Raw genomic sequence first — 26,283 nt, 5'->3', positions numbered from 1 at the left:
CTTACTAAAATTAAAAATATAGCTAATTTTTTACTTATTAAGCGTTACTAAAACTTAATTAGCCTAAAATAAGCTAATACATTTATTAAACACTAGCTTAAGCTTAAAATAAAATTTAATTAAAAATATAATTATAAAAAAACTTTTTATAAAAATTCTAATACTATATAAAACTAGTTCTAGCTAGTACAGAATATAAAAGTAAAATATAGTATTATAAATAAAAATATTTATAACTTTAATAAGACGGGCTTTATAATAAGTATAATATTAATTAAAACTATTATTATAAGCTTTAACTATTAAGGACAGGCAATAATAGTATAGTAAAGTAATTAAAAGTAAATAATAGTAATTTAAAATATTAGCGCAGCTAGTTAAGCAATTTTACTTTTTATTATTTTTATAAGTAAGCACTACCTTTTTACCTAGTATAAAAAAAATAGCCTACTTTAAAATTAAGCTATTACTATTTTTATAAATAACTAAATAACTAATAAGTATAGCTTTAAGTAAATAAAGCACTTTAATAAATATATAAAAAAGCGTATTATTAGTACGCATTATTTCTTAATTATAAATAGCTATAAAAGCTATAATTTAATTAAGTTCTACTAGTACTATAAAAAAAATAGTATTATTACTTTTTATATACTTCTACATTTGTTGCACTTACTATAGCTATTTAATATAAATTATTTTGCCTTTTTAAAAAAGGCATATAGGCGCTAAGCTAAAATCCTAATACATAATTATATTAATTATATTATTAAAATTAAATTTTTACTATACTTTAAAGCTGCTTTTAATACTGCTATTATAAAAAGTAATATTTTAAAAGGCTTTTAAAGTACTAGCTTAGTACTACTTAATTTAAAAGCTATAATATTAAAGCTTAATATTTAGTTATATACTTTATTATTACTTACTATTAAAAATAGTACTTAAAAGTTAAAAATACTTAGTAATACTTTAAAATTTAAGTTACAATTAACGCTCTTAAAAGAAAAAATTTAGAAGCACTTAAATAATTTTTTTATTTTAATAGTAAATACTTTTGCAAAGTTTACTAAAAGTATAAAAATAATAGTATATTTAATAGTATTAATATAAAAATAAAACTTTAAGCTTTAAGCTACTAATAAGGCTGCTATATAATATAAATTGCATAAAAAAAAGTAAATATAAAAAAAAAAAACTTTTATAGTAAAAAATAGTTTTTAACTAATAATTCTAAAAAAGTTTAGGGCGCGTAGTAATAAAAAAAAAGTAAAAAAAAAAGTATGCGCTAAAGTAAGTAAGCTTTTTTAAAAGTACTATAAATATTATAATAAAATAAAGCATAACGCGCGCATATATAAAAATAATATAAAAAATACTATAAATTAATACTATATACTATTAACTATAGTATAATATACTATAGTTGCAATATATTATAGGCAATAGTAGGTTTTAGTAAGAACTTAGTAAAAACTAACTACTTGTCCTAACTAACTACTTATTATAGAAGTACGTTATAATTAATTTATATTATTTAAATTCTTATAAAAAATTAATTTAATAGCTGCGCGCGGTAGTTTTAGGCAAAAGCAATAATAATTATAATATATTTAAATTACTACTTTTAGTATTTATAATATAATAATGTTTTGCTATATTTAAATTTATAAAATATAAAATTATTTATTTATATTTATTTACTTTATTTTAAAATTTTTATAAAATTATAGTTTTTTTTTATTATTATTTTTATACGCGTATAATAGCTTATTTTTAAATTATTATTATATACTTTTTTGCAGCGCACTTTTTAGCAAGCAACTATATTACTTTTACTTTTTTTATAATTTTTTTTTATATAATATTACTACTGCTTTTAGCTTTTTTATTTTTTTTTTTTAAAATTATTTAGCTTTATTTTTATATTATTTTACTATATTATATGCGCAAGCTTTTTAAATAGTTTTTAAATTTTAAAATACTATAGTATTATAAAACTTTTTATACTATTAAAAATTTAAAAATTTACTTTTACTTTTATGCCTTTTTTTAATTAAAAGTGCATTATAGAAACTTTTATTTTTATAATAAAAAAACTTATTTTGCACTTAAAAAAAATATAGTATAAAGCCTAATTATTTAGCTTTAACTTTTACTTTATTTTTTATAATAATTTTAAATAAATTACGGAATTAGTTCTAAATATTTTTATTATTATTTTTTTTATTTATTAATTTTTAATTTTTTTATTATAGTTATATTTTAAATTTTATATAATATAATATTAGTATTAAGTAGTTTAACGCTTATAGCTTTAAACACTTTTTGTATATTTATAAAAATAAATATAATATTATAAATAATTTAAAATAATAAAAAAAAGTTGCCTTTATTTATAAAGATAAAACTTTAATTATAATAAAAATAGTATAAAAGCTTAGTTAAATAGGCAGTTAAAAAAGGCAAAAAAAGCACTATATTTAAAAGTTATAAACTATAAGTTAAATAAAAAAAAATATTATTAAAAAAAGATTTATTAGTATTGCAAAAATTTATAAAATTAGTAGTAAAATAGCTACTATAGCTATTAAAAATAAAATTTTTATAACTTGCTTATACTTTATTTTTTATACGCTAATTAAAAACCTATTTAAATTAAACTAAACTAATATTATTATTAAATTATTTAAAAAAACTTATTATAAAAAAAAATTAGTATTTTTTTACTTTTATATTGCGTAATTAAGCGTTGCAAATTTTTTTTTTTTTTTTTAAAATTATACTTAAATTTACTACACTTTTATTTATATAAATATATACTAAAATTATTATTTACTTTTAATTATTATTTTATAAAGCTATTATAATTTATTTTTACTTTTAAAATTACTTTAAAAAAAACCTATTTAAAGCGTAAAGTAATACTAATAAAAAAAAAAATATTTATATTATAAATATAGCATACGTTAATTTTATACTTTTAAATTTTTAAATAAAAAAAATTAAAGTATAATTTATAGCTATATTTAGTATTAGCTAAGTACTATTTATAATTAATTTTAGTAATATATTTAAAAATAAAAATATTATAATATTTTTTTAAAAATCGCGTAATTTATATATTAAAAAAAAATTATTTTAATACTTTAAAAATAATTTTTTTTATTATAGCTTTTATAAATGCAAGCTTATATTTAAATAAACTTTATATATATTATATAAGTTCTAATTTTTATTATAATTTAAAATATATTTGTTATTAAGCTTTTTTTATATTAAATTGTATTTTTTTTTAGTATTAGCGCAGTAAAGTAATTTAGTTAATACTAAATATTTTTGCAGCTGCATAGTATAAAAATTATTTTTTAAAATTTTATAAATTAATTACTGTAATTGTATCTAAAATTAAATTATTAGTAATAAATATATTATAATTTAAAAATAACGTATTAAGTCTATTTTAATATTAGAGTAGTTTATTAGCTGAAACGGTTTATTAGCTGATCTACCTCGGTACCAGCGACGATGGGACAGGATCGCCACACCACCTCGGGAGCGATGTCAGCCTTGCGCGCAACTATCCAGTGTACTGTGGAGATACCAATCGCACTGCGATATATAACAAGATGCCCTATGATTCATTGTGCTGGACGAGCTATGTATAAAGGTCGACTGTAGTCGCCCATATCAGCGAATAGATCAATAACATCATTGGCACAAATACAACTACGGTGCACGTATAGCAATCAACGATGGGTCAGAAACTGTCGTCCTTTTGGGACCAATCTTTCTTTATCGCCCCTCCGGCGTTCACTGACGAACATTTGCCGGACCAAACGGGCAGAGTGAGTTTCTTCAAACTTTGCATGCCCCGAAGGCTTCGGCTATGCCAACACACATCTCTCCGCAAAAGTCTTACAGTATACAGGTACACTTCATCACCGGCGGGTACGCAGGCATTGGATATCACCTTGCACGCCTCCTCTACGCCAAAAACGCTACTCTCTACCTCGCCGGACGTTCAGAGTCCAAAGCCAACGCCAGCATTGCTCAGCTGAGATCTGACTTCCCCCTCTCGAAAGGCCGTCTCATCTTCCTATATCTTGACCTAGCCGATCTGACTACTATCAAGCCCGCCGTTGAGGAGTTCCTCAACAAGGAGGACAAACTCGACGTGCTGGTGAACAATGCCGCCAGTAAGTACGGTTGGTATATTGATTGCATGTGAGACATATACTGACTTCATACCGCAACGTTTAGTCATGGTGCCGCCAACGGGGAGCAAAAGCGTCCAAGGCTACGATTTGCAAACTGCGACGAACGTGTATGGACCCTTTTTGTTAACCATACTGCTGCGCGAAGCAATTGTAAAAGCAGCGAAGAAGGCAGACACGGGAAGTGTCAGGGTTGTTTGGGCGGCTTCTCACGCTGCGGATTTGTTCGGCCCGTCGGGTGGTGTTCACTTCGTCCCCGATCCCGCGCAGGAAGGCAATGCGGGCGAGAATTTGAAGATCAAAGAAGACTTTGCAGGTGGCCCTTCCTACGCGCAGACAAAAGCTGCAGACATTATGCTTGGCGTTGAATGCGCGAGGCGGTGGGGAAACGAGGGCATCATAAGCAACAGCCTCAATCCCGGCAACCTTCGCAGCGAACTTGTGAGGTACCGGTCATGGTTTGAGAAGTTTGTGGCCGAGTGGATTATCAACCATCCGGTGGAGATGGGTGCCTGGACTGAGCTATTCGCAGGTTGGTCCCCAGAGGTAACGCCCCAGCTGAATGGATGCTATATCATTCCATGGGGCAGAATTGGCAGTTACAACGAAGGCTTGAAGCAGGCAATTTCGGAAGGCAAGGCAAAGATGCTCTGGGAGGTCTGTGAGAGTATTGTTCAGAAGTATATGTGACTAGCATCAGGTTTGATATGCACAGTCAACCAAATGAGTCTTCACTCTAGAATTCTATTTCTATTTCATCTTAATTAGTTGCGATGTGCTGATAGGGTCATTATCTGCCAGAATTATTAGTAATGTACGATTCTAGTGATTAAAGAATCCGACGCGCGACTCTGTGTAACAGCCGTACAGGCACTAAGAGCTCTACGTTATGGTAGTTTACGACTCCAAAACACTATAAAATAGGCAATATTTATATCCAGTATAATGCCACGCGATATGCTTTATTGCTAGAAGTATGTTGATTAGCAGCGCCTCGGAAATGTTAGGAACTTTTCTTGTACCTCTGTGTTTATTGAGAGGTGACTCGTCGACTGACTGCGATCCCTCTTGCTCACTTTCATCTTCAGTGCGCCTTCGTTTTCTCATGTTTTCTTGCTTTCGTGGAGATTTGTTAATCACTATCTACTATTAGCTTTTATAGGCCGTCTGTATTTCAAAAGACTGACCTTGAGAAAATCTTGGAACTTAGGAGAATCATGCAAAGATACCTCATCTTGCTGGAGGAGGTGCAACGTTTTTTTATTGTGGTAGGCTATATCATGACTTCTTTGGGCTCGATATCATCAGGCAAGCATCTGAACACATCCAATGCCATTTTACCTCCAGCCCAAACAGTAGGCACGAAAGCGATTGCCCATGAGACCACCCCATCAGCGCTTAAACCTCGGATTTGCTCGCATCTGTTGTGGGTTGATTCATTTCTCAGCTTCTGATCTGGGGTATCCAAAATTGAGTCCTTTGGACCCCCCGAATATCAAGATGATGTTGTTTCTGAAAGCGCTTGCTCGTGTCAATTCACCATTTGCTAGGAGTTCACCTCTCCCAGCATGTGCCTTTGTCCGAAGTTCCTCGCTTTCTTTCCATGCTCTTTCTGACCGGGTCTCTTTGAGCGTTCGAATCTTGTACTCAAGCTTCTTCGCCGCTCTTGAAAAATTCGCGTTCAACTCGCTCAAAGTGAACCATTGATCATCGCTTGGTTGACGATTACACAACTTTGGCGTTAGATTATTAGTCTTGCCGAGAAGACTCGTCAGCTGGGAGGTTATCGAAGATGCTGACAGTGTCAGTGCCTGCACCAAAGAATTTTGGGGCACTGGATGCAGGATCTAGCTATAGCGAGCGAACCATCCGGAGGAAAAAGATTTATTTAAGCAGTTCGGCACGATCGGCGAACCGTAAAACGCAGTTGCCCCGTAAACTATTTTAAAATTGGGCGGCTGCACTGTTTATGCAGGTTTGCATATGTTTTGAAGCCAGTGCTGACGCTCAGCTGTACTCCGCTCCAGCCCAGCTAGGGTTAGTTCCTACATCCTATGTGGTGCGACCAACCTCTTATGTAGATCAGCCTTTGTCAGTTTCACACTACTTACGCGAATAGTGTTGGACGATATTTGGGCTGTAGATGATGGTGTAATGGGTAAGAGAACCATCGGCAGTACGACAATGTTATTGGTGTTGATGGCCCATCTGATGAGAAAGAGCACGACGAGTATCCAAGCCGTGGATGAGTGCCCTACGGAGATTGACACCGCGCTACGCCTAAAGTGCACTGTCGTACTCTACACCCTGTGCCATGACATTGGCAGCGCCGTTGCCGAGCAACAGCTTCACCATCTCTAAAGTCCAGTTCTTCGCGGCCGGTGGCACAGCAGTTTGACGGCGGCCCCGCGATCCGAGCACTGACTCTTTGTTAGCAACACTAGAGTAGTCTCTTCTCTGCTTTTGTAACGGTTTACGATAATGCCGAGCCGTTATAGTACCGTACGTTATAACGGTGGATGGTGAAGGTGGCGGTTAGTTTACACAGGAGCGTTAATGACGTTTTGTGAACCCAGTAACAACCTGTTCAGTTAACCGAGCAGCGGCATCTTTGGCGCACGGTGAGAGTACCATCGCCGACGAGGCCTATGGGTGATAGCTGGCCGTAGAGAGCTAGACGGCGGAGGGGGAGTTGCGAACGCGGTAGCTTGACGCTTGAGGTGCCACTTGAAGGGTTGCGGGGCAGCTGCACAGTTAATCTTCGCGATTCCTGTTGTTGATTCACTAACAGTTATCGCGGGTGAAATTACAACGGGGAATTAACTTGTAAGGGAGCTCGGCGAACATTGTTTGAGGTTGCGTCCCTCCAAAGGCGACGCCACGTGAGCTTCAAGTGTCACGTGAAGGGTGCGGGGCTGAGGATAATAGGGCACAAATTTTATCAAACCTGCCGCAGCCGTGCCCAAGAACCACGCAGTCCTTTGTGATCAGGCTCCAACGACATGTCTACTCTCAACCACTTCACAGTCGACTGCAACGGTTCCACGCACAGTACAGGCTAAATATTCAAGGTAAGAAAAAGCAAAGACATTATGTTTTCTGTTTAGAGCAGGCTAATAAGTTCTTGTGTAAAATCTAGGCTTCTACCTTAACGCACCTGTGGCGTTCGTTACGCGTTCGCATCAGTTTATTAGTTATGGCAGTCAGTTAATCCGAACATCGATTACCCCCCTTTCTACTCTTTCTCTGATTGGCGATGTGTAGCGAGGTGACGATGCTCTTGCGGGCCGAGAAGAACCGATCCCAGGCCATATTTTCCCCCCAGATGCAGCCAAAGACAGGATAATATACTTTAAAGGAGTCTATCTCTCGATTGTTGATAAGGCCACGAACAAAGTGGGAACACATATCGATAACGAAGTCCCTACAACTGAGTATGACCCGTACAAGGTACCAGCTGGATATACTTGTTACGTCAGAGGTGCTAGCGTGTATTTTCAACTCGGTACATGAACCTCAATCAGCAGGAGAATCAGTCACTGGGTACGTTGGGCTCTGAAAAGAAATTTATGTAGGGCAGCTTTCGGTATTATGAGTGAACAAATTACACGGTTCTCGTAGAAGTCAAAGTCATTGACTTGAGATCCCATCCTATCCCTCGGTATGACGTTGTACGTGGTAGCTGTTGTTGACTCATGTTCATAACGATTGAAAAGTAGTGCAAAGTAAGTTAGATAGTTGGGTGATTGTTTGACTGTAGAGGAGAAGGACGAGATAGTCACTTTTTTACTGCTGCCCGAAGCGGGAATCGCCGTTTAACAGTTGCAGCGGTCGCTGTTATGCGCGAGCCCCAGCCATTCACATGTATACAGAATGAGTCTCAGCAAGGATGTCTACCAAGATCATGCGAATCGATGAACAACCATTCGATGAAAGCTCGGAAACTAGTCCAGAAGCCAACGGCAGGGGTGCAAACAGGGGAATCAGCGGACGCACACGACAGGTCCAGAGATTGTCCAACTGAGTTTCTGAATTCGGCAAGGGCAGGAGCCCGCATATACAATACGCGTTGCGCAGTCTAAAAAGCGACAACGATAGAGTGCCGTGTCACATCCAGCGTCACTTCAATAATGCTATCCACCCTCCCCGTTACCACTGAGTGAACCGTTCCCCGATCGGCTGCACTAGCGCCACTGTTGCAAGGAAGCACATCACCATGCGGCCATCCGAAAGGACGTTACAGAGTTGGTAGTGATTTGAAGCTTGGGCCGGCATTTCATGGATGAAGCCGAAACTGAACAGAGTGAGCCCATCGAAGGCTGTGTTACATGGGAGCAGGTCGAAAGTCAAGCCGTTGGCATGTTGCGTCATGCAAGCCACGGGCCATCGCCCACCTTAACAAGGAATAAGAAAACCTAATTTTAGCAAGAGGAACCGTGATAAGGGATATCGACCACTTAGAAATAAGCTGACCTGGCGATGGGCCAATTAAGGAAGCTACACGAAGCTTGCATACAGCTCTAGGCCATTTTTTGTCTTTTATACGAGACGCGCAAGTGAGCACTAATACATTTCAGCCAACTCATTTAGATACGTGAATTCATATCAATTTTTCCCAACACACCCCAAATCCTGCGCAGGAGTGTCTCTATGATCGCACACTTATCCTTCTATGTAGACGCTTAAACTCAAGAAGACAACGTCCATATAACCAGTTTCAAGGGTATGAAGGGGAGATCAATAGATGTCCAGAACAAGATACGGAGGAAAACAAATAACGGCAATCATAGTTATATGCAAAATACCATCCCTTTGTATGATACTCGGGTCTCGACACACTATGTTGCAATCCAGTCAAGATGCAATCGTGTGGCGTTTACCATCCTAATCTTAGTTACCCTACCGAATAACTTACTTAGCTGGCGAACGTATAAATTGCGAGCTCTTCGCAGCACAAAACTTTCCACTTTGATGTTCAATTTTTCATTTGATCTTCCGCCATCACCCACGAAAAAGTGTCGAGATACCACGATTAGCATGGAGGCACTTACTCTTCCTATTTTAGGCAGTGTCTTTGTTTTTGTCTTGATGATACCATGGTTATTTGACTGCTTTAAAGCTATGACCTGGTTACATGGTCCGGATAGAGACAATGCAAAGATGACGAAGAAGATGGACGGCATAAAAGCCCTACCCGAGCAACATGAAGTGGTATCCATACTCGAGGAGTTGATTCACAAAGACGGCGCGGGATCTTGGCCACCACGGGCGAACCACACCGACTCCACCTGGCCTGTTGCCCTTCGATCATACAAAGAAATCTACCAGGAACTTGTGTTACTCCTTCCAACAGCAACACCTTCCCTCAATGATCAAGTCAACACGACACGCATTGCCAACTTTCGCTTACGATTTCGAGATCTTCTCTACAAACGAGTCAATCTGGCCCAAGTGAAGCAGGTAAGCAACCAAAACCGGAGGCTTCTGCCATATACCAGGAGCCAATAGCCGCTATCTAGCCTTTAAGTCATGACTTCACTTCCTCAATAAATTCCCGAGGCTCTGATAGAATCCCCTTGCCCCCTCCCTCCGAATGAAAATCAGCTGACCCATGCTTGCATAACAGCTTCTCGAGGCTGCTGATGCCGATCGCTGGGATGTCTTCCCGCGTGATGTGTACAACGCTTTCTACTGCTGTATTGCCTCGAGCCGGCATGCGTATCGATGGGCAACCATTCCCGTTGTTCAGGTCGCCCAGCTTGAGAAAGAGGTTGACTTGCCGATTGAGCTGACAGAACCATGGAAGTATCTCCAGCGTCATTTTGGCTGTACATCAGAAAGCGGAAACAATAGTGCGTAATTATATCGCTCCCAATACAATCTTGCCAGAGCAGTACTAACTTGGGGTAATTCAGTGAGTAACTTAGTGCTTAATTTTGACACGGAAGGCAGATATATGTACAAAATCAACACAGGCATGTATGATCTGGTGACGTCTAGCGAGGAGACCTTTGCACGCATATTTTACAATGTTGAGATGCTGGGAGTCCCGGTGTACCACGACATGGTCCTGGCCATTGTCACCTTTGCCCGCGGAGAAAAGGCTGCATGCGCGAGACACGTTGCCAACATCACTGCCCAGCTGCGACTCGTTCTCGGTAGCTACTTCGACCACATGCACGACCAGAAGATCGCTCGCTCAGTTTGGTTATCCCACATACAGGGTTTCTTCGCCTGGGGGATTGGCAGTTATGACGATGCAAGTGGCGAATGCATCAAGTTCGACGGGCTCAGCGGGAACCAAGCCCTGTTATTCCAGGCTCTGGATGCGTTTCTCGGAATAGAGCAGTACCTGTCACCCAGGGACCAGGAGCGGAATGTGCCCGCTCGCCAGAGAGCTCTATGCAGAGCGCTTGCAAAGTATTCGTTCCGACAGATGCTAAGTGAGACGTCAAACGATAAGAATGAAGCCCAAATCGTCCACGATTTTGGCGAGATTGTGAAGCGACTGAGAGTTAGTATTGCCATCTATCATGCCAATATAAATAGATCCTAATGTTGCAGGTGTTCCGAGCCGCACACAGGACGAGAGCTAGGGTGTATCTATCACAGCATGCACCCGAGAGATTACCTATGACAGCCGGAAAGTCGCTTCTCGAACCCAACATCGACCAGAGTTTGCAATTTCTTGATGAGTTTATGGTTCGACGACTGTCTCAGACTGTATAACCCTGCACCGGTGTTGCACTCTTTTTAAGTTTTATATAGACAACGAGATGGGGTATCACAAGATAGACACACGATAATACAAACCGGTAAATCACCTCCGCCAGTTAAAAAAACGAAAAGCAAGACATTTGTATTATATGGATGGAGTTTTTTCTTAAAATGGTAACGTGCATGGCTGCCTCACGGAAGACTGGAGCCTTGATTGCCGGAAGCAATTCGACTAGCTGATCATAGCTCGTCTTTGGTATCTTGCTTTGTCGCTACTATCTTCGCTTGTTCAATGAGACCCTTACGCACTATGCTTGTCAATACTTCGTATGCAACCTGCGCGGCGGCGAGGGCAGTCGTCTCTGCAGAGCCATCGTAGGCTGGGCTAACCTCAACGATGTCAGCTCCAATGACATTCATGCCCTCGATACCTCTCAGAATCCTAATAAGTTCTCTGGTGGTCCAACCACCCGGTTCTGGTGTTCCTGTACCTGGTGCAAGTCCTGGATCGATTACGTCGATGTCAATGCTGAGGTAGACTGGCGTCTCGGTGCCTACACGGTTCATGATCGACTTGATAATGCCCTTCGCTCCGATATCATCAATATCGTCAGTTGCAATGCGAATCCAACCTTGCTGTGAGTCATCTGTGTAGTCTTCCGGCTCGTCGCCCGATAGTCTGGTCCTCAATCCAGCGTGTACGCTCGAACTGTTCGCAATAAGACCCTCGGTTGCCGCGATCCAGAACATGCTGCCGTGATTGAAGAAGGATTGCGTTGACGGGTCCTCTGGGTCAATCCAAGCAGATGGATACTTTGCAGGGTGCCAAGTGTCCAGATGTGCGTCGAAATGAACGACTGCGATCGGCTGTCCATATACATTCTTCAATGCCCTCAATGTTGGGAGCGCAATGCTATGGTCTCCACCCAGCGTGATCAGCTTGGGCATCTTGAGGTATTGAACCCCACTTCCTGCACTCTTCTCTGTAGGCTTTCTCTTCCCCAGTTCTAGGAAAGCCTCGCTCATCTGCCGTAGAGCTAGGGCATTGTCAAATGGTGTGATTGGTATATCCCCACAGTCCACGATTGTAGCCCATGATGTGTACGGGTTGAGATTCGCTCGAGGATTGAAGCCGCGGAAAGAGGTCTGGCGGGATGAGCCGGCGCGTATAGCTCGCGGACCGAACCGAGCACCAGGGCGGTAGGAGACGGCCGTGTCAAAGGGTGCGCCTAGTATAGCGATGTCGTATGTTGTGTCGGGATGGGTCAAGCAGCGCGTATGAGGCAGATGAGCAAACGTCGAGATGCCACTGAAGCCCCACTGAGCTCTCATCAGTTTGTGTTTGCATAATAGCGTGAAGGACTTACATCAGTACCCCACTTCCTTTCCAATTCATCGAGACGCTCCTGTGACAGTGGTTCTTCGCTATCATGGTGGGTTGCGTGTGACGACACGCAAGCCGTAATGGCAAATATAGCTCCCCAATACCACAGCATATTGAATATGCTGGTCGTTGAAAGAAGCATGCGGAAGAGGCGGAGACACTCAGGTTGTGCGGTGTGCCGTCGTAGGCGCATTATGTAACTCTTATCGAGCTACCATGTCATTCCGTCAACGGCGCTGTGGGGCAGCCCAGGAAGGAAAGTCCATCCTAGTGGGTAGAGACAACATTTGGTACAATCTCAAGTCGATGCTGGACGACGCAGAGGGGCATATAAGTAAGAGTTGAGTGATGAAGGTTACGCTGGAAATGACTAATGACGTTATGCGGGCACGTCCCGTGAGGACGCGACACCGCGTTTCGAAGCTATGACCCTACTTCTTCCTCAGCTGAACCTCACGTCGAAACTCCACGGCATTTTCCAATATCGAATCGCGACCATCGTGAAGCTTCGTTGCTCTGCGCTTAAAGCCATACCTTGCACGAGACGATATTATCCGCATCGTTAAAGCACCATGCCTGAGGTTAGTCGCGCTCGGGATTTGACGCGACGATGGCCATGACTAATTGCCATTAGATCGCTGAAGTAGCACGCATCGTGCACTATCTCAAAAAGCATGCTGTGGGCAAGACGGTGGAAGCCGTGAAGACGCAAGAGGATGATGTGCGATAAATCGCTTCACTAGTGCACGCCCTGTAGAGACGCTGACATCTCAAGTAGATCATCTACGGCAAAGTCGGCACGTCAGCATCCGCGTTCCAGAAAGCCATCACCGGAAAGAAGATTGTTGATGCCCGCCAACAAGGCAAATACTTCTGGCTTGTCATGGACTCCCCTCCGCACCCTTTGATTCATCTTGGTATGTCAGGATGGTTGAATTTTAGCAACGATCCAGCAGCACACTATCGCCCAGCTAAGCCCCAGGAAGAGGTATGGCCGCCAAAGTTCTGGAAATTCGTGCTACAGTTGAAAGAGGATCCGAAGAGTGAAGTCGCATTCGTCGACGCCAGGAGATTGGGTAGAATCAGGCTGGTAGACGCAGCAGCTGAAGACATGCGGAAGACCTCACCACTCAAGGAGAATGGCCCAGATCCGGTGATAGACAAGGACATCTTGACCGTCGACTGGCTGAGTAAGAAATTAAGAAGTAAGAAGGTGCCTGTAAAAGCGCTGTTACTTGATCAGGTTTGAAAACTCATTGACACGTGCAATGACCCGAGACTAAACATGCTCAGGGCAATATATCAGGCATAGGAAATTGGGTTGGGTAAGTAAAACCCTGAAATACCTCAACCAACTCTAACCAAAGCAGTGATGAGGTCATGTACCAAGCCCGGCTGCACCCCGAGCAGTACAGCAACACATTCAGCGACGAGCAGATCAAGCGACTTCATAACGCTATCATGTACGTTTGCGACACTGCCGTTGGAGTCAATGCAGAGGCCGACCGCTTTCCCAAAGACTGGCTTATGAAGCACCGTTGGAGCAAGGGCAAGAAGGACGGTAGTCAGCTGCCAAACGGCGACAAAATCACCTTTTTGAAAGTTGGTGGACGAACATCAGCTATTGTACCGAGCGTACAGAAGAAGACGGCAGCTGTTGCTGGTGATGTCTCTGAGAGTGCTGAGGATGAGAAGCCCGAAGAAAAGGTGACCAAGCCGAAGACGAGCAGTAAAAGGAAGGCCAAGGCCGTCAAGGAGGAAGAGGAGGAAGAAGAAGATATTGAGGCACCGGCGAAGCCAAAGAGAAGCCGTAAGAAGGCAGAGGAGGACGTTAAGGTTGAAGTCAAGGATGAGACTATAACAGAGAAAGCCCCCGCCCCCAAGAAGCAAAAGACGGCAGCCAAGGAACCGCCGAAGAAGGACAGGAAGCTACAGACGGAGGTTAAAGCCGAGGACACAAGTGGAAGACGTAGGTCTGGTCGCCTTTCCAAGTGAATATTACGGAAAGGCTGAGCGGTTTTGTCATGAGCGGAAATGCGGATGAGGGCGGAGATGATTACCACTGGCCTTGTATAATTGATGTTGAACCAAGTACTTGGATCTGCTGAGGCGTGCTGGTTTGACAGAAACCGCGTCTCAGAATATTTGACGCAAGACTTGGTAATGTTGGCCGAAATTGCATGAGCTCGAAGCGAACATTGTTTCAGCAAGAGGTGTCTGCCTGTTCATACTAGAGTAATGCAGATGGTGGGACTCAGCTGGTGGTTATAGTGCACGTGCCTTTTGAGGATTCGAGTGCGGGACGCTAGCGGTCATGATGTTCCGATATTGAATTTGAGAGCTCCCCACACTGCAACGTCGCGCAGCGCTCAAACATCACCAGCCACCCGTCGGCTCCATGTTACAATAATATTCTGACCTCTTTATTTTCCCTCCTCCCGTCTCAATCATCGCCATCCCAGCCTCATAGCGACCTTCCCAACATCTGATTCCGACCGGAAGTTGTACGTGGGAACCGTCACCATGCCGCAGCCATTGCCTAGCAAAGAGCAGACACTCTTCCGCTCTCTTGTCAAACACTATGAGGGCAAGCAATACAAAAAGGGTGCGTCTCAAAATAATAGCGTTTACTACCATGTCTAACCCCGTAAGGCCTCAAGGCAGCGGAACAGATTCTGCGCAAACACCCCAACCATGGCGACACGCAAGCCATGAAAGCCCTCATCCTCAACTCGCAGAACCAGGGAGACGAAGCCTTCACTCTCTGCAAGCTCGCACTCAAAAACGACATGAAGTCGCACATTTGCTGGCACGTCTACGGGTTGCTCTGGCGCTCCGTCAAGAATTACGAGGAGGCTATCAAGGCATACAAGTTCGCTCTACGGATAGAACCCAACTCGCTGAACATCCTTCGCGACCTCGCTCTACTCCAATGCCAGATCCGGGACTACGAGGGGTACATTGAGAGCAGACGGAAGATGATGCAGGAGCGGCCACAATTGCGGCAAAATTGGACCGCTCTGGCAGTGGCATATCATCTCGCAGGAAACTTCGCCGAGGCAGAGAACATTCTCAAGACGTACGAAGAAACACTGAAGCAGACCCCACCCAAGACCGACCTCGAGCATTCCGAAGCCACCCTCTACAAGAACACGATAATAGCCGAGTCTGGGGATACAGAGCGTGCGCTAAAGCATCTAGACGAAGTCGTGAGGAACAGCTTGGATCGTACCGCGGCGTTGGAGCTGAGAGCCAAATACCTGTTGAAACTTGGGAGGAGTCAAGAGGCTGAGAAAGCGTACCGAACGCTTCTGGACAGGAATAGCGAGTACCGCGCCTATTTCGACGAGCTAGAGAAGACGCTTGGCTTGAGTCGGTCCAATGCCGCAGATATCGAGAAGCTGAAGGAGCTATACGAGTCGTATGCGAACAAGAACGAACGCAACGATGCCGCCAGACGGATACCTTTGGACTTCCTGAAAGGTGATGCTTTCAAGACCGCAGTGGACCAGTACCTGCGACGGAAGCTGAACAAGGGCGTCCCCTCGACCTTCCCGAATATCAAGTCGCTGTATCGCGACCCTGAGAAAAAGGCGGTCATCGAAGAGCTCGTACTCGGATATGCCTCAGACAAGCAGACGAACGGCTCTGCGCAAGGCGAAGTAAATGGTGACACCTCAGACCGTTTCGAGCAATCCGTGCTGTACTTCCTAGCGCAACACTACAACTACGTACGAAGTCGCGATCTCAAGAAGGCCAACGAGTACATCGACCGGCTACTTGAGAAGGATCCAAAGTCGGTCGACTATAACCAGACCAAGGCAAGGATATACAAGCATGCTGGTGACGTCCAAAAGGCTTCTGAAACGATTAACCACGCGCGAGAGCTCGATGAGAGGGATCGTTACATCAACACCAAGTGCGCCAAGTATCAGCTCCGCAATAACGAGAATGAGAATGCGTTGAACACGATGAGCAAATTCACCCGTAACGAGACAGTAGGTGGGCCTCTTGGCGACCTGCATGACATGCAATGCATGTGGTACTTGATTGAGGATGGCGAGGCCTATGTGCGACAACAGAAGTGGGGCCTTGCTCTCAAGCGGTTCACCGCGATCGCCGATATTTTCGACGTATGGCATGAGGATCAATTCGACTTCCACAGCTTTTCATTACGAAAAGGTCAGATCCGTGCATACATCGACATGGTTCGGTGGGAAGACCACCTCCGCGACCACCCATTCTTCACGCGGGCAGCGGTTCAGGCAGTGAAGATTTACTTGAAGCTAGCGGACAATCCGCGATTATCAAACGCAGATCAGACTGATCTGGATAAGCTGGATCCTGTCGAACGGAAGAAGGCAGAAAAGAAGGCGAAGAAGGAGAGAGAAAAGGCTGAAAAAGCTGAGGCTGAGAAGAAAGCGGCCGCTGCAGCGAAAGCTACCGCAAAGGGTGATGATGGAGAGACTAAGAAAGAAGACACCGATCCGAGCGGCGAGAAGCTGTTGCAGACTAAGGAGCCTTTAGAAGCTGCACTGAGGTTCTTACGGCCCATGCTAGAGCTGAGTCCACTCAATCTTGAGGCTCAGATTGTGGGCTTCGAGGTCCATCTCAAGAGAGGTAAGTCTTGATCATTTGCGTTGTCTGGTTATCATGCGACACTTTCGCTAACACGCATGTTCAGAGAAGTACCTACTCGCTTTGAAGTGCCTCCAATCCGCACAAGAGATTGAACCTGAGAATCCGAAGCTGCACGAGCAGAGTGTGCGCTTCCGTCAAGCTAGTACGTGATTCAAGATTTTAAGGATATTGAATACTAAACAATGCATAGTTAGCAAACTCTCCGAACCCCTTCCCTCTCAAGTCTCCCAAGTCATCAAAGAGTCGTTCACTACACCGTCCACAGACGCCGACCTCGAAGCCTTCAACAACGACTTCCTTGAGAAACACTCCCAGAGTGCATCACATCTTCAATCCGCATATAATGTGCGGTACCTTCTCGATAACAGCTCGAAGAGCCAGAACGAAGAGGACCTGAAGAAGATACTAGATCTATCGGATGTCACAATTGAGCAGGCGGAAGCCGGGTTGGCACTTTTGAGTGAGTGGAAGAGTGATGAGGAGGTTAAAGACGATTATCGGGCGAAGGCCGCAAGCCGGTGGAGTGGGGCGACTGTGTTTAAGAAGTGAGAAGTTCGATACGCACACCCAGTCAATGATGTCAAGAGACCCTTTATAGATGGGTTTCGATAGGAAATACTACAGCACAGGTGGTGTACGTGATGAAGAAATCTAACTTTGGTAGATAGGCATGGCATATCGCAGGGATTATCTGTCGCGCATTAATAGGCCATAACAACATCTAGTATAAAATTACTTCGACAACAACATTCTCTCTACTCCTTGATTGATGGGGTCACCAACTTATTGCGTACATATCTATACATCTCATCGATTAGAAAGGTAGTGTTGCATCAGTAATCTAAGTCTTGTGGCTAACTGGAAAAGACTACGTTGTAAGAATGCTCTTTTTCCTCATCCTACAGCTAGATTGATAACTCCTTATCCCGCCCAAATATAGACGTCAATGATCGAGCGACTTGTAGAAAGAGCAGGCGAGCGAAGGATGCCGGTGGTTCAGAGGCATGAAGTTACGTCCAGGGGGAGTTATAATAGGGCAAGAGTGAAAATGGAAAGTTTAGGCGCAGATGAACTGGAAATAAGACGTTGGAAACGCTCTTCTCGCATCTTGCATGTCATTAAATACCAACGTAAGGCACTGCGATACTTGCTACCCAACTTAGTGGGTATGGAGATACTCTGTATCTATCTACAGCTATTGGGAGGTCCTGTGATTTGGTACAGCAGAGGGATGATACGTCCCAAGGTGTTTGGAGAGAAGTGTTAGTCCACACCTCTCCGGGTATCTTGCAGTGTGGGATCCAAGTAGAACGAGAAGAGATTCAAGGCTTCCAGCCACGTACCAACACCTCGCAGCGGCCGCGCAGTAGCGAGTTTTCGCAAGCTGTGCAAGGCCAAGAGCGGGCAGAGCAATGCCTCGTAGCATAAATGTGTTGTTGGAACTGGCACTGAGCGGCCTTACGCCCCGTCCTGCACCAACACATAAAAAGTCAAGAACTGGAGTTTCACTGCGCCGTCCAGCTTAGGCGCGCAACGTCAAGGCCGACCCGAAGAGTACTAAGTCAGCCTTTCATGCGACTTATTGGAGCATTTTCCCTTTCCATTTTACTTGCTTACGTACCTTACACCGACCCCACGATAACCGTAGGGGGCATTGGAGTGAGATTCTAGAACAATAGCTAGTCAGTTTGTAGGTCTGATGGGCCACCAAGCCGTCCACTCGTCCACGTCTCTCCAGTCTACATGAGCTAATTAGGTAGCTAGTTATGCTGTGCCGTGTTGAATGTCTGTAAATGAGCTTCATTCACGGATATAGCAATGTTAGGCCACCCCAATATGCCCACCCCGCGGGAGGGTTCGTCTCGCTTCGCACCGCCCTGCATGTCACACTGTGTCTAGGCGCCGGGGCGTAAAAGAAACAAATTTGCGAAATATCGAGCTAATTAGTTGTCGATCGGGATTGGGTTCTTGGGGCGCGGGGAGGAAGGGTTGGTCCGGGGGCCGAATACGGTTCACGGATTAGTTCGGGATAGAGAAAAGTGGTGGGTGGTCTGTGGAAATGGCATTCACGTTCCACCTTTTACCGCCAAGGTTGTGCGTTTTGGGGACCTTTCTGTACCAGCTACGGGGTTCTCGGGATGCGAATACGGTCCCTGAGTCTGCAATGTAAACGTGGCCATCGTACATAGTAACGAGATGAAACACGAGGAAACGTGGATGGCGATATGCGGGTGTTGTTTCTCGGCAAAGGCGTTGGGGGCGTATTGCTGTGCAAATTAACCCGCTTGGCCAGAAAACAAGAACGAGTCGTTGCTCATTTTAATTTTACATGTCGCGAGTATTTCCCGTCATGCCTCTAGTGTGCAATCATTGTGTTATACGAGTGCGAGCATCCTGGGGGGCATTTATAATAGCTTGAAGAGGAATTTCTTGGAGAAGGATTCAGCGAGGTCCCGGAAGGATCGAAACAAGTGGGAACAAGTGGATTCAGAGAGGCTATGGAGTTTCGCGTGTTACGCAATGACGACAAGCACAAAACGTAGCTTGCAAAGGTGCTTCATTTTGCTTGAGAAAGGGTGTGATGGCATACTAACTCGACGTGTGTCTAATGAGGCGTAGGGTGGTGAGGAGTAAACAGGCCAGACCTATCGCAGTAGTAGTAGCACACATACACGCAAACACCATGGCCGGACACCGAACAACCCCATTACGAGTCGCCCATCTCTTCGCCAACGGCAAATGTCTCCAATGTCTCCAATTGGTCCAGGTTGCGTTGTGTATTCTGGCCCCCAACAACAGACGACGCAGTCGCACAGCTCAGCCCTATCAATCACGACGTCCATTCGCTCCAGCAAGTCGGGCACCAAGGTAGGGTTAAAGTTGCCAGGCAGCAGGCCGTGGCCGGTCAAAGGGCCACTTTTGTGTGAATGGCATGCAGTTGATCGAATGATTTCGTGTGCCGGTTCGAGTCGGCGCGCCGACTGTGCGTGTGTCGGGTCTTCGGACTTATCGATCCACCCGGCTCCGATCGGAATTAAGTCACAATCGCAATCACAATCCTTGGAATACAGCCATTCTGTACATAGTACAAGGTTTTGAATTTCGTTTAGTGGAAATGGCTAGACCGATCAGAGAAGGGGTTGCGCAGGGGTAGGCGAGGTCGTTGATAGTGCCGGGCCATCCTCGAGGGTCACCAGCTCTGTGCTCAAGTCCTCTGTTAACATGTTGGAGCGAATATACATATACTGTACTCGGAAGGATGTAAACTGCTCACCCCGCGTGGAGGTACCTTCAGCCCTAAGACGAGCCTCTTCGTATCAGTAAGCCCTTGTGCAAAGGGCCGCTTGTGGAGTTTCCACGTCAGATGCTTGGCGAAGTTGAGTGCTGACAGGGAGAATCTGGGGTAGAAGAGGCTTGCTTACGAAGGTGACGTTGTCGTGCACTCTCCTGGCCATCACATACATCATTGAATTCTGCCTGCGACACGACGACTTTAATCCTTGGCCATGATAGCGAGATTGCGAACCGAAAAGATCGATACCCAGCTCCGGTATGTCCGATTACTTAATTAGGAAGGCGCTGCGAGTTGTTCCTGTTGGCCAGCTTGTATGTTGTTCCCATGTACTGGTCGTGCGCGATCCACTTTGAATTAGAGTCTACGCAAGGCTGACTCTGTCAACCCCGCGCGAACTATGGCTACGGTTGACTTGCAATTAATGACCCCTAGGCTCGAGCGCTCTATGATTATGTTTGATATGACTTTGTCAGTTCACATGTTGCTAAAATGCGGCATTCGGAAATTAACCGAGCAGCTGCGGTAGGCAGCGAACAACGAACAGTGGGAGAGTAACGTATTTAGCGGCGCAAATAGTTGCCGGTGCTAGACTTGTCGCCAAAGCTTTAGTTTTATTAGAGTGGTTTTGTCGTTCTAGCCCACTAATTACCCAAGATGGTATCCATGTGGACTTTGAAAGGAGTGATTGCGAATTGAAATGCGACGAGAGCTTTCATGTTTCGGAGTGCGGCTGGCGTGGTCAAGCTAGGCTTGCGAGTGCATTCGACGCCTGCGAGGCGTCCATCGGGGGCCTGATTATTCATCCCAAGAATAGATTGTATTCACACAAGGGCTGCGGGGGCAAGAACGAGCTACGGTTAGCTCGTGGGAGGATGCCTGAGCCACTATGCATCCTATCACCAGCCTCTTGCCGCGCGCCGGGCGGAACTCCGCTGCTCCCTCCAGCTGCACGTGATCAATGCGAGGCCACCAGTTCTCGCATGAAGCTATACCATTTTAGTACGAAGATTCCAAATGACGCCTGTTCGTGCGGGTAACCGTATCGTGATATTCGCAAAACTAAGATAGGTGGATGAACAGTCGCGGGTGGCCGCTGAATTCTTTCCAAACCTCGGAGCTTCAAGTGTGAATGTCCAACCTCGCGACATAATGCCAGATTAGTAATGCTATAATGATGAATGCTTATATGGCATGATTGTATGTTCCCCGCTTTTGCTGCGACCTGTGAATATGACTTGTACATCGACATGCAAAGGAAAGATATGTAATTGGCCCTGTTTCGATAATGATATGTTGTTGTTACATTGCATTGGAGGCCTGGCGCCCTACTAGCAAAGTCGAGCTAAAGGTAACATGCCGAGGCTATCCTTGGTGGGAAGAGACAAGTTATCTGGTGTCATTTTGCACAGGTTAGAAATCGTGGTCCTGTTCGAAGGTGACAGCCACCGGGGATCCGAGTCTTTGGTCCATATCGGCCCATCCGGAGACGCGGGGTATGTGGGTGGTGGTTACTCAGCGATCGACATGTTTAGTATTCAACCACGATTCTGCATACAAGTACAGAACGGGTTGATTAGAAATCGACAGGAGAATTGGCCTGGTTAGGTGGGTGATTGTTTGGTAGATAGGACCCTGTTGCTTTCAAATCTACATCGGGTCCTCAAGACGGACGAACGAACGGGAGCAAGAGGACATGGAGACTGGAACCTCTCCAATAGGTGGGATAGCAAGTTCACATATCGGAGAGTACGGAACAAGAAGTGTACTTGCACGTCCTAAAGCCAGACGCCAGTGGCCCTTAAGCTTGTAGTGCATCGAGAGGTAATATGTAGATGCGTTTCGAGGTAAGAGCTAACTTCGAGACAACATCCTTAGAGGCAACCCAGGAGTTGAACGGAGCAGCTGAACGGTGTAGCCAAAGTATGACTGCTGCAAAGACTGCCTTGTCACAACTTCACAGGTCCATCTGCACAGCAGCCTCGTTCAGCAACCTGCCCTTCTCAGCCCTACGACCCATCGATCCACTCACGACTTGCAGAAAGACAACGGAAGCAGCGCCGCGAGATTATCGCCTGAGACGAAAACGTGTGCTGAATAATTCGCTCAAACACGTAGGGCTGCAGCAAAAGGGCTGAACGGTGGCGTTTCCGTTATCTCCATTAACGGAGCACCTTCCCTATCAGGTTGCTTTTCGTCCGTTTGTGTTTTGCGTTGCTTGGAGTTCCCCCGGACTGCATCTGCGAGCTGATTTCATGGGGATGGAGGGGCGCATGGTTGGTCCGACGCCCGACTCAAGATCGAGGATGTGAGGCACTTTGATGCAAATCGGGAAGGGTGCTGGAGATGGGTTGTGCCGGCTCTCTGGTATCGGTAGTATGGTGGATGAGTGGGGAGCCATCAGCAATAGAGAGGCTTTTTCTTCAAGGCTGCTGTATGTTGGCATTCAACGGTGAAGCCGTAGCGAGGCGGTTGAGAAGCGGGGCTTGAGATGTTGAAGGGTGGGGTATACCTGCTATGGCTGTTACTACTAGCTGCAAGAGTGTCAAGTCGTCAAAGTAGCTTACTTGAAAAAGACGGCTTACCGACGCAAGCTATCGGCATCTATTGATGTTAGTAGTCGGCATCGCCAGGCCGTCTCCGCTTTTTTTTTTAAAAAAAAATGCGCCCTCAAGAGGGCTAGTTCTGCAAAGGGCGCAGCGACCCCCTCCACTCAGCTGTCGATTCCGAATGTCAAAACTCAGACATGAAGATTCCAAACTCATTTAGCAAGGTATATTGTGCTATAGCTAGCAAATTTGGGTTATTTTCGAAGGGGTCGGCGCGAATCATGCGCACCGTGGCTCAGCTTTACGCCCCGGCGCTTCGACGACGGCTGGCGTAAAGAGGGGCTTGAAAGGATTCGACGAGGATCCAACCGTTCCCGCTAAAATAGCCTCAGAAAGTCGTTAAGGGGAAAGTCTCCTTCTTGGCAACTAACGCCATTGAAGGCGCAACGGCCGCTTACCGACTCATGTCCCAGTTTGGGGACTCGTGGCTCGACTTCGGGCGATTTCGCGCACGCAGCTCATATTTGAGGGGTGAGATCGCGAGTTGCTTGCTGTATAGGGTATGTAGGGCGTAGTCGCAACTGCAGCTCCTCATTGATTGAGAGTGTCTCGAACAGTTGTACAGTCCTGAAACGGCGCATTGCGGCTGATCACGACCCTTCAAACGCCAGAAAGGACCATGGGAAAGTCTGCCTTGCGCTGCACGATGACGAAAAACCAGCGCTCGCTCCGATGGTTACACGATACCGCGGAAGGCCGAGACCTGCCAGAGCTGCCACGAGGCCTGACACGCCCATGCATGTGCTGTGCATTATGTCTGTGTGCAAGGCGGCCAGCGGGCTCATCGGTGAACGCTGGGCTGGATAATTACATGGGCGCTTAGATATATAGCAACAACAGTCGAAGCGAGCATGGCTCGAGAGTGCACGACGCGCGACTAACGCGGGGTTATCGGTTGAAAGTCTGTTTTTGAAATAATTCTCTCTCGAAATCAAGTTCAACAAGAAACATGAATGGTACACGGCGCTCCCAGCGCTCTGGTCAAGCCCCTGCGACCGGTTATGCCCCCAGTTGGTCGGTGAGCACTGTGCAACGGTTTTGTTTGGAGACAAGGGACACATGATTGATACAGAGACACCCTCCAGCAAAGAACCGGTGTACTCGGTGAACGGCAGTTCTCGTTGGACCTTGTTTGGGTACTACAAGACACGCCATCAGGATCATCTCGAGGTACACAAAGAGGGGTTCACGCGTCGCATGCCTGCTGGTGGTCTACGAGCAGGCCAATGATGGTGATGAATGGCTGGGTGGTGTGCGTCGTAGGGCTGTAGGGCTGTGAAGAGGGGTGGGGGATGCTGTTGTCAGGCTCGTGGCCCTACTTGGCGCGTGGCCGCTAAAAATAGGCAGCGCCCCTTCCCATGTTGACATGGCCACTCTCGACGGCCTTCTCTAGCTTGTGAATGATGGCGATAAATTTGGAAGAGGCAGCGTTTCAGCAATTGCACGGCGGCTATATTTCGACTTTCATTTCTCGAAGATGGATAGGCAGACTTGGGGACTAGACAACATGAGTAGGACCGATCAGGATATTTTGGTGTTTGTTGTAAAGAATGCACTCAGGTAGGCGTTTTTGCACCCCCTCACTAGAGTACCGCGCTCCTGCTCTTTTGGGAAGTAAACACGGCCGAGAGGGTCCCCACCAAGCAAGGTATCGCAATAAATGCACCCGATGCTGCGGAGCACATATGAAGTCACATGATGCTTTGCCAGACCCTCACCCTCAAGTATGTATTGCAAGCAGCGGCGGTGAGGTCTGCGCGGGACGCCCGACGGCATGGTCGCTTAGCACTCCTAAACAGGAAACTGATTCGTCCTGGCCTCGTTCCGCCGCTCGTGATTGGCCATAGGAACTCGGTAACAGGGATCTCAGATGCCTCTAACCAGTTGTGGGCGATACATGGGTGCTCCCGCCTTGCAGACTCACCGTGTCGGAGCAACTTGTGCCGCCTACACTCGCCTTCGGCATCCCTATGTGGAGAATGCGTTTCAGGCGTCCATGGACGATCGTATGCTTGGGCCGTGCGTCGTGTAAATTGCATTGTTGCTACTAGTTTTCCATCATAGCATGGGGTCTCGAACCGATGTGCAATGTTAGACCTTGTACGCTTTAATGTTAGCTGATCAAGGTATGGGGCCCGTGGTCAGTGCTCGCTTGGTATCCATAGACCAAGTCTTACTGAAGAAGTGTATTGCCGAACAGCGATCGGTGAACAATTTCAACAGAGGATGATGGCAGTGATGACTCTACATGGTGTCCCAGTGTGACTGGAGATGTGAGTTGAAAAAAAAAAGCCATGCACGTGGTCTACATGGCTTCTGAGTCAATTCGAGAATTTCGCGAGCCAAACAACGATTCGTGCTCATCTTACTCCGCCCAGGGGCGCAATTCAGCCATGCTGTGCTGGGTGGAGTTGCGACGAAAAGTTTCACGGCGCATGTAAGCTATTGCGACTCCAACCCCAATACCCCTTTTGGCTTCAAGTCTAAAAGAAACCAATTTAGACCATGCTTATTAGAACATGGCAAGTTGTTGAATTGCTGATGCAAATGTCCACTACTGCAATGGGAAGGAATGGTGCTCCTGGTACCATGTTCGCGGAAACCTACTGCTTGCTAAGAAGATAGGCGTGGAAACGATCGCGGTCCTTGACCCCGTTAGCCTGTCTCCTGGGTTCAAGATGCTGACGCGGAGACGGGGTAACAGGCACCGGTTGCTTGTATCCCTCCCACGTCTCCAGTACAGCCGAAATTGTTCCGTGTTGGGTCTATGAGACAACTCCAATGAGAAGGCGTAGTGGGCAGGTTCCGCTGTCTCATGAGCTGCGTTGTACAGTTACAGATGTCGTGCCATTGTCTAGAATCAGATAGATTAAGGCTTTGTTGGACAGCTGATAGCGAAGTGGAGCATGTCTCTCAGACGCGGGGGAATGGAGCTTGAGGGTTTGAGGCGAACTTCTCCACTGACAGCTGGACAGCTGAGCGCCGACATGATCAGCCCTATGAGAAGCTGAGTTACGACCATGGTGTATAGCCGAGATTTGTGGACTCGAGACACGGGGTCTTTTTGAGATGCGCATTTCCCTTGTTTGTCTCCACTTGCAAGAATACAAACTGCCAGTCTCAACTCGATTGGCTTCTTCTATTCCCGTGAAATAGCCCCCGCGATCACCATGCGCTACGCAGTGGGAACAGCACTTGACAAGTCCTCTTCGACTAGAGGATCAACGGGACGGCCAGTCCTTGGCGAGGACACCTATTCTTGGGCGACAAAGAGATGAGACAGCTGAGCCGTGGATAGCCCACTGTTTTCGCCCTACGGGCCAACAGCCTGAAGTCGCAATGGAGTCGCCAAGTGTGAATGGTGCGCAGAGGCCATGCAGCGGTTGAGCTCCTGGGAGGAGCCATAGATAGCAGATGAGTTTA

At 45.5% G+C, this 26,283-nt stretch overlaps 8 protein-coding genes across 8 annotated transcripts; 7 read left to right on the top strand and 1 right to left on the bottom strand.

Moving 5' to 3' along the window:
* The first annotated feature begins 3,562 nt into the window (after positions 1-3,562).
* Positions 3,563-5,098, top strand: K460DRAFT_420734 (NAD(P)-binding protein). Its single transcript, XM_040938097.1, has 3 exons — positions 3,563-3,848; positions 3,932-4,199; positions 4,264-5,098. Exons 1-3 carry the CDS (start codon positions 3,756-3,758, stop codon positions 4,905-4,907), a joined length of 1,005 nt encoding a protein of 334 aa, XP_040783447.1. The 5' UTR covers positions 3,563-3,755; the 3' UTR covers positions 4,908-5,098.
* Positions 5,099-7,127: 2,029 nt separating this feature from the next.
* On the top strand, positions 7,128-7,893 carry K460DRAFT_194047 (uncharacterized protein). The gene is made up of 3 exons (XM_040927143.1): positions 7,128-7,288; positions 7,357-7,419; positions 7,482-7,893. Exons 2-3 carry the CDS (start codon positions 7,414-7,416, stop codon positions 7,728-7,730), a joined length of 255 nt encoding a protein of 84 aa, XP_040783446.1. The 5' UTR covers positions 7,128-7,288; positions 7,357-7,413; the 3' UTR covers positions 7,731-7,893.
* A 1,484-nt stretch (positions 7,894-9,377) lies between these two features.
* On the top strand, positions 9,378-10,946 carry K460DRAFT_410277 (uncharacterized protein; the record flags this gene model as incomplete). The annotated part of the gene is made up of 4 exons (XM_040937353.1): positions 9,378-9,677; positions 9,844-10,069; positions 10,133-10,731; positions 10,782-10,946. The coding sequence occupies 4 exons, from the start codon at positions 9,378-9,380 to the stop codon at positions 10,944-10,946; spliced, it is 1,290 nt and encodes a 429-aa protein (XP_040783445.1).
* Positions 10,947-11,174: 228 nt separating this feature from the next.
* Positions 11,175-12,430, bottom strand: K460DRAFT_295460 (Arginase/deacetylase; the record flags this gene model as incomplete). Its single annotated transcript, XM_040929562.1, has 2 exons — positions 11,175-12,254; positions 12,302-12,430. The coding sequence occupies 2 exons, from the start codon at positions 12,428-12,430 to the stop codon at positions 11,175-11,177; spliced, it is 1,209 nt and encodes a 402-aa protein (XP_040783444.1).
* A 249-nt stretch (positions 12,431-12,679) lies between these two features.
* On the top strand, positions 12,680-14,659 carry K460DRAFT_193915 (uncharacterized protein). Its single transcript, XM_040927142.1, has 5 exons — positions 12,680-12,899; positions 12,953-13,039; positions 13,097-13,561; positions 13,612-13,643; positions 13,689-14,659. Exons 1-5 carry the CDS (start codon positions 12,891-12,893, stop codon positions 14,311-14,313), a joined length of 1,218 nt encoding a protein of 405 aa, XP_040783443.1. The 5' UTR covers positions 12,680-12,890; the 3' UTR covers positions 14,314-14,659.
* A 182-nt stretch (positions 14,660-14,841) lies between these two features.
* K460DRAFT_359427 (NMDA receptor-regulated protein 1) lies at positions 14,842-17,508 on the top strand (the record flags this gene model as incomplete). The annotated part of the gene is made up of 4 exons (XM_040932195.1): positions 14,842-14,923; positions 14,971-16,938; positions 17,003-17,101; positions 17,150-17,508. 4 exons carry the CDS (start codon positions 14,842-14,844, stop codon positions 17,506-17,508), a joined length of 2,508 nt encoding a protein of 835 aa, XP_040783442.1.
* Positions 17,509-19,509: 2,001 nt separating this feature from the next.
* On the top strand, positions 19,510-20,167 carry K460DRAFT_193910 (uncharacterized protein). The gene has a single exon (XM_040927141.1). The coding sequence runs from the start codon at positions 19,699-19,701 to the stop codon at positions 20,056-20,058; it is 360 nt and encodes a 119-aa protein (XP_040783441.1). The 5' UTR covers positions 19,510-19,698; the 3' UTR covers positions 20,059-20,167.
* A 1,805-nt stretch (positions 20,168-21,972) lies between these two features.
* On the top strand, positions 21,973-22,480 carry K460DRAFT_193891 (uncharacterized protein). Its single transcript, XM_040927140.1, has one exon. It carries the CDS (start codon positions 22,087-22,089, stop codon positions 22,387-22,389), a length of 303 nt encoding a protein of 100 aa, XP_040783440.1. The 5' UTR covers positions 21,973-22,086; the 3' UTR covers positions 22,390-22,480.
* Positions 22,481-26,283: the final 3,803 nt, after the last annotated feature.

This window comes from Cucurbitaria berberidis, assembly GCF_010015615.1.
Source record: "Cucurbitaria berberidis CBS 394.84 unplaced genomic scaffold K460scaffold_6, whole genome shotgun sequence".
Lineage (NCBI taxonomy): Eukaryota > Fungi > Ascomycota > Dothideomycetes > Pleosporales > Cucurbitariaceae > Cucurbitaria > Cucurbitaria berberidis.
This window is presented reverse-complemented; position numbering and strand designations above follow the sequence as displayed.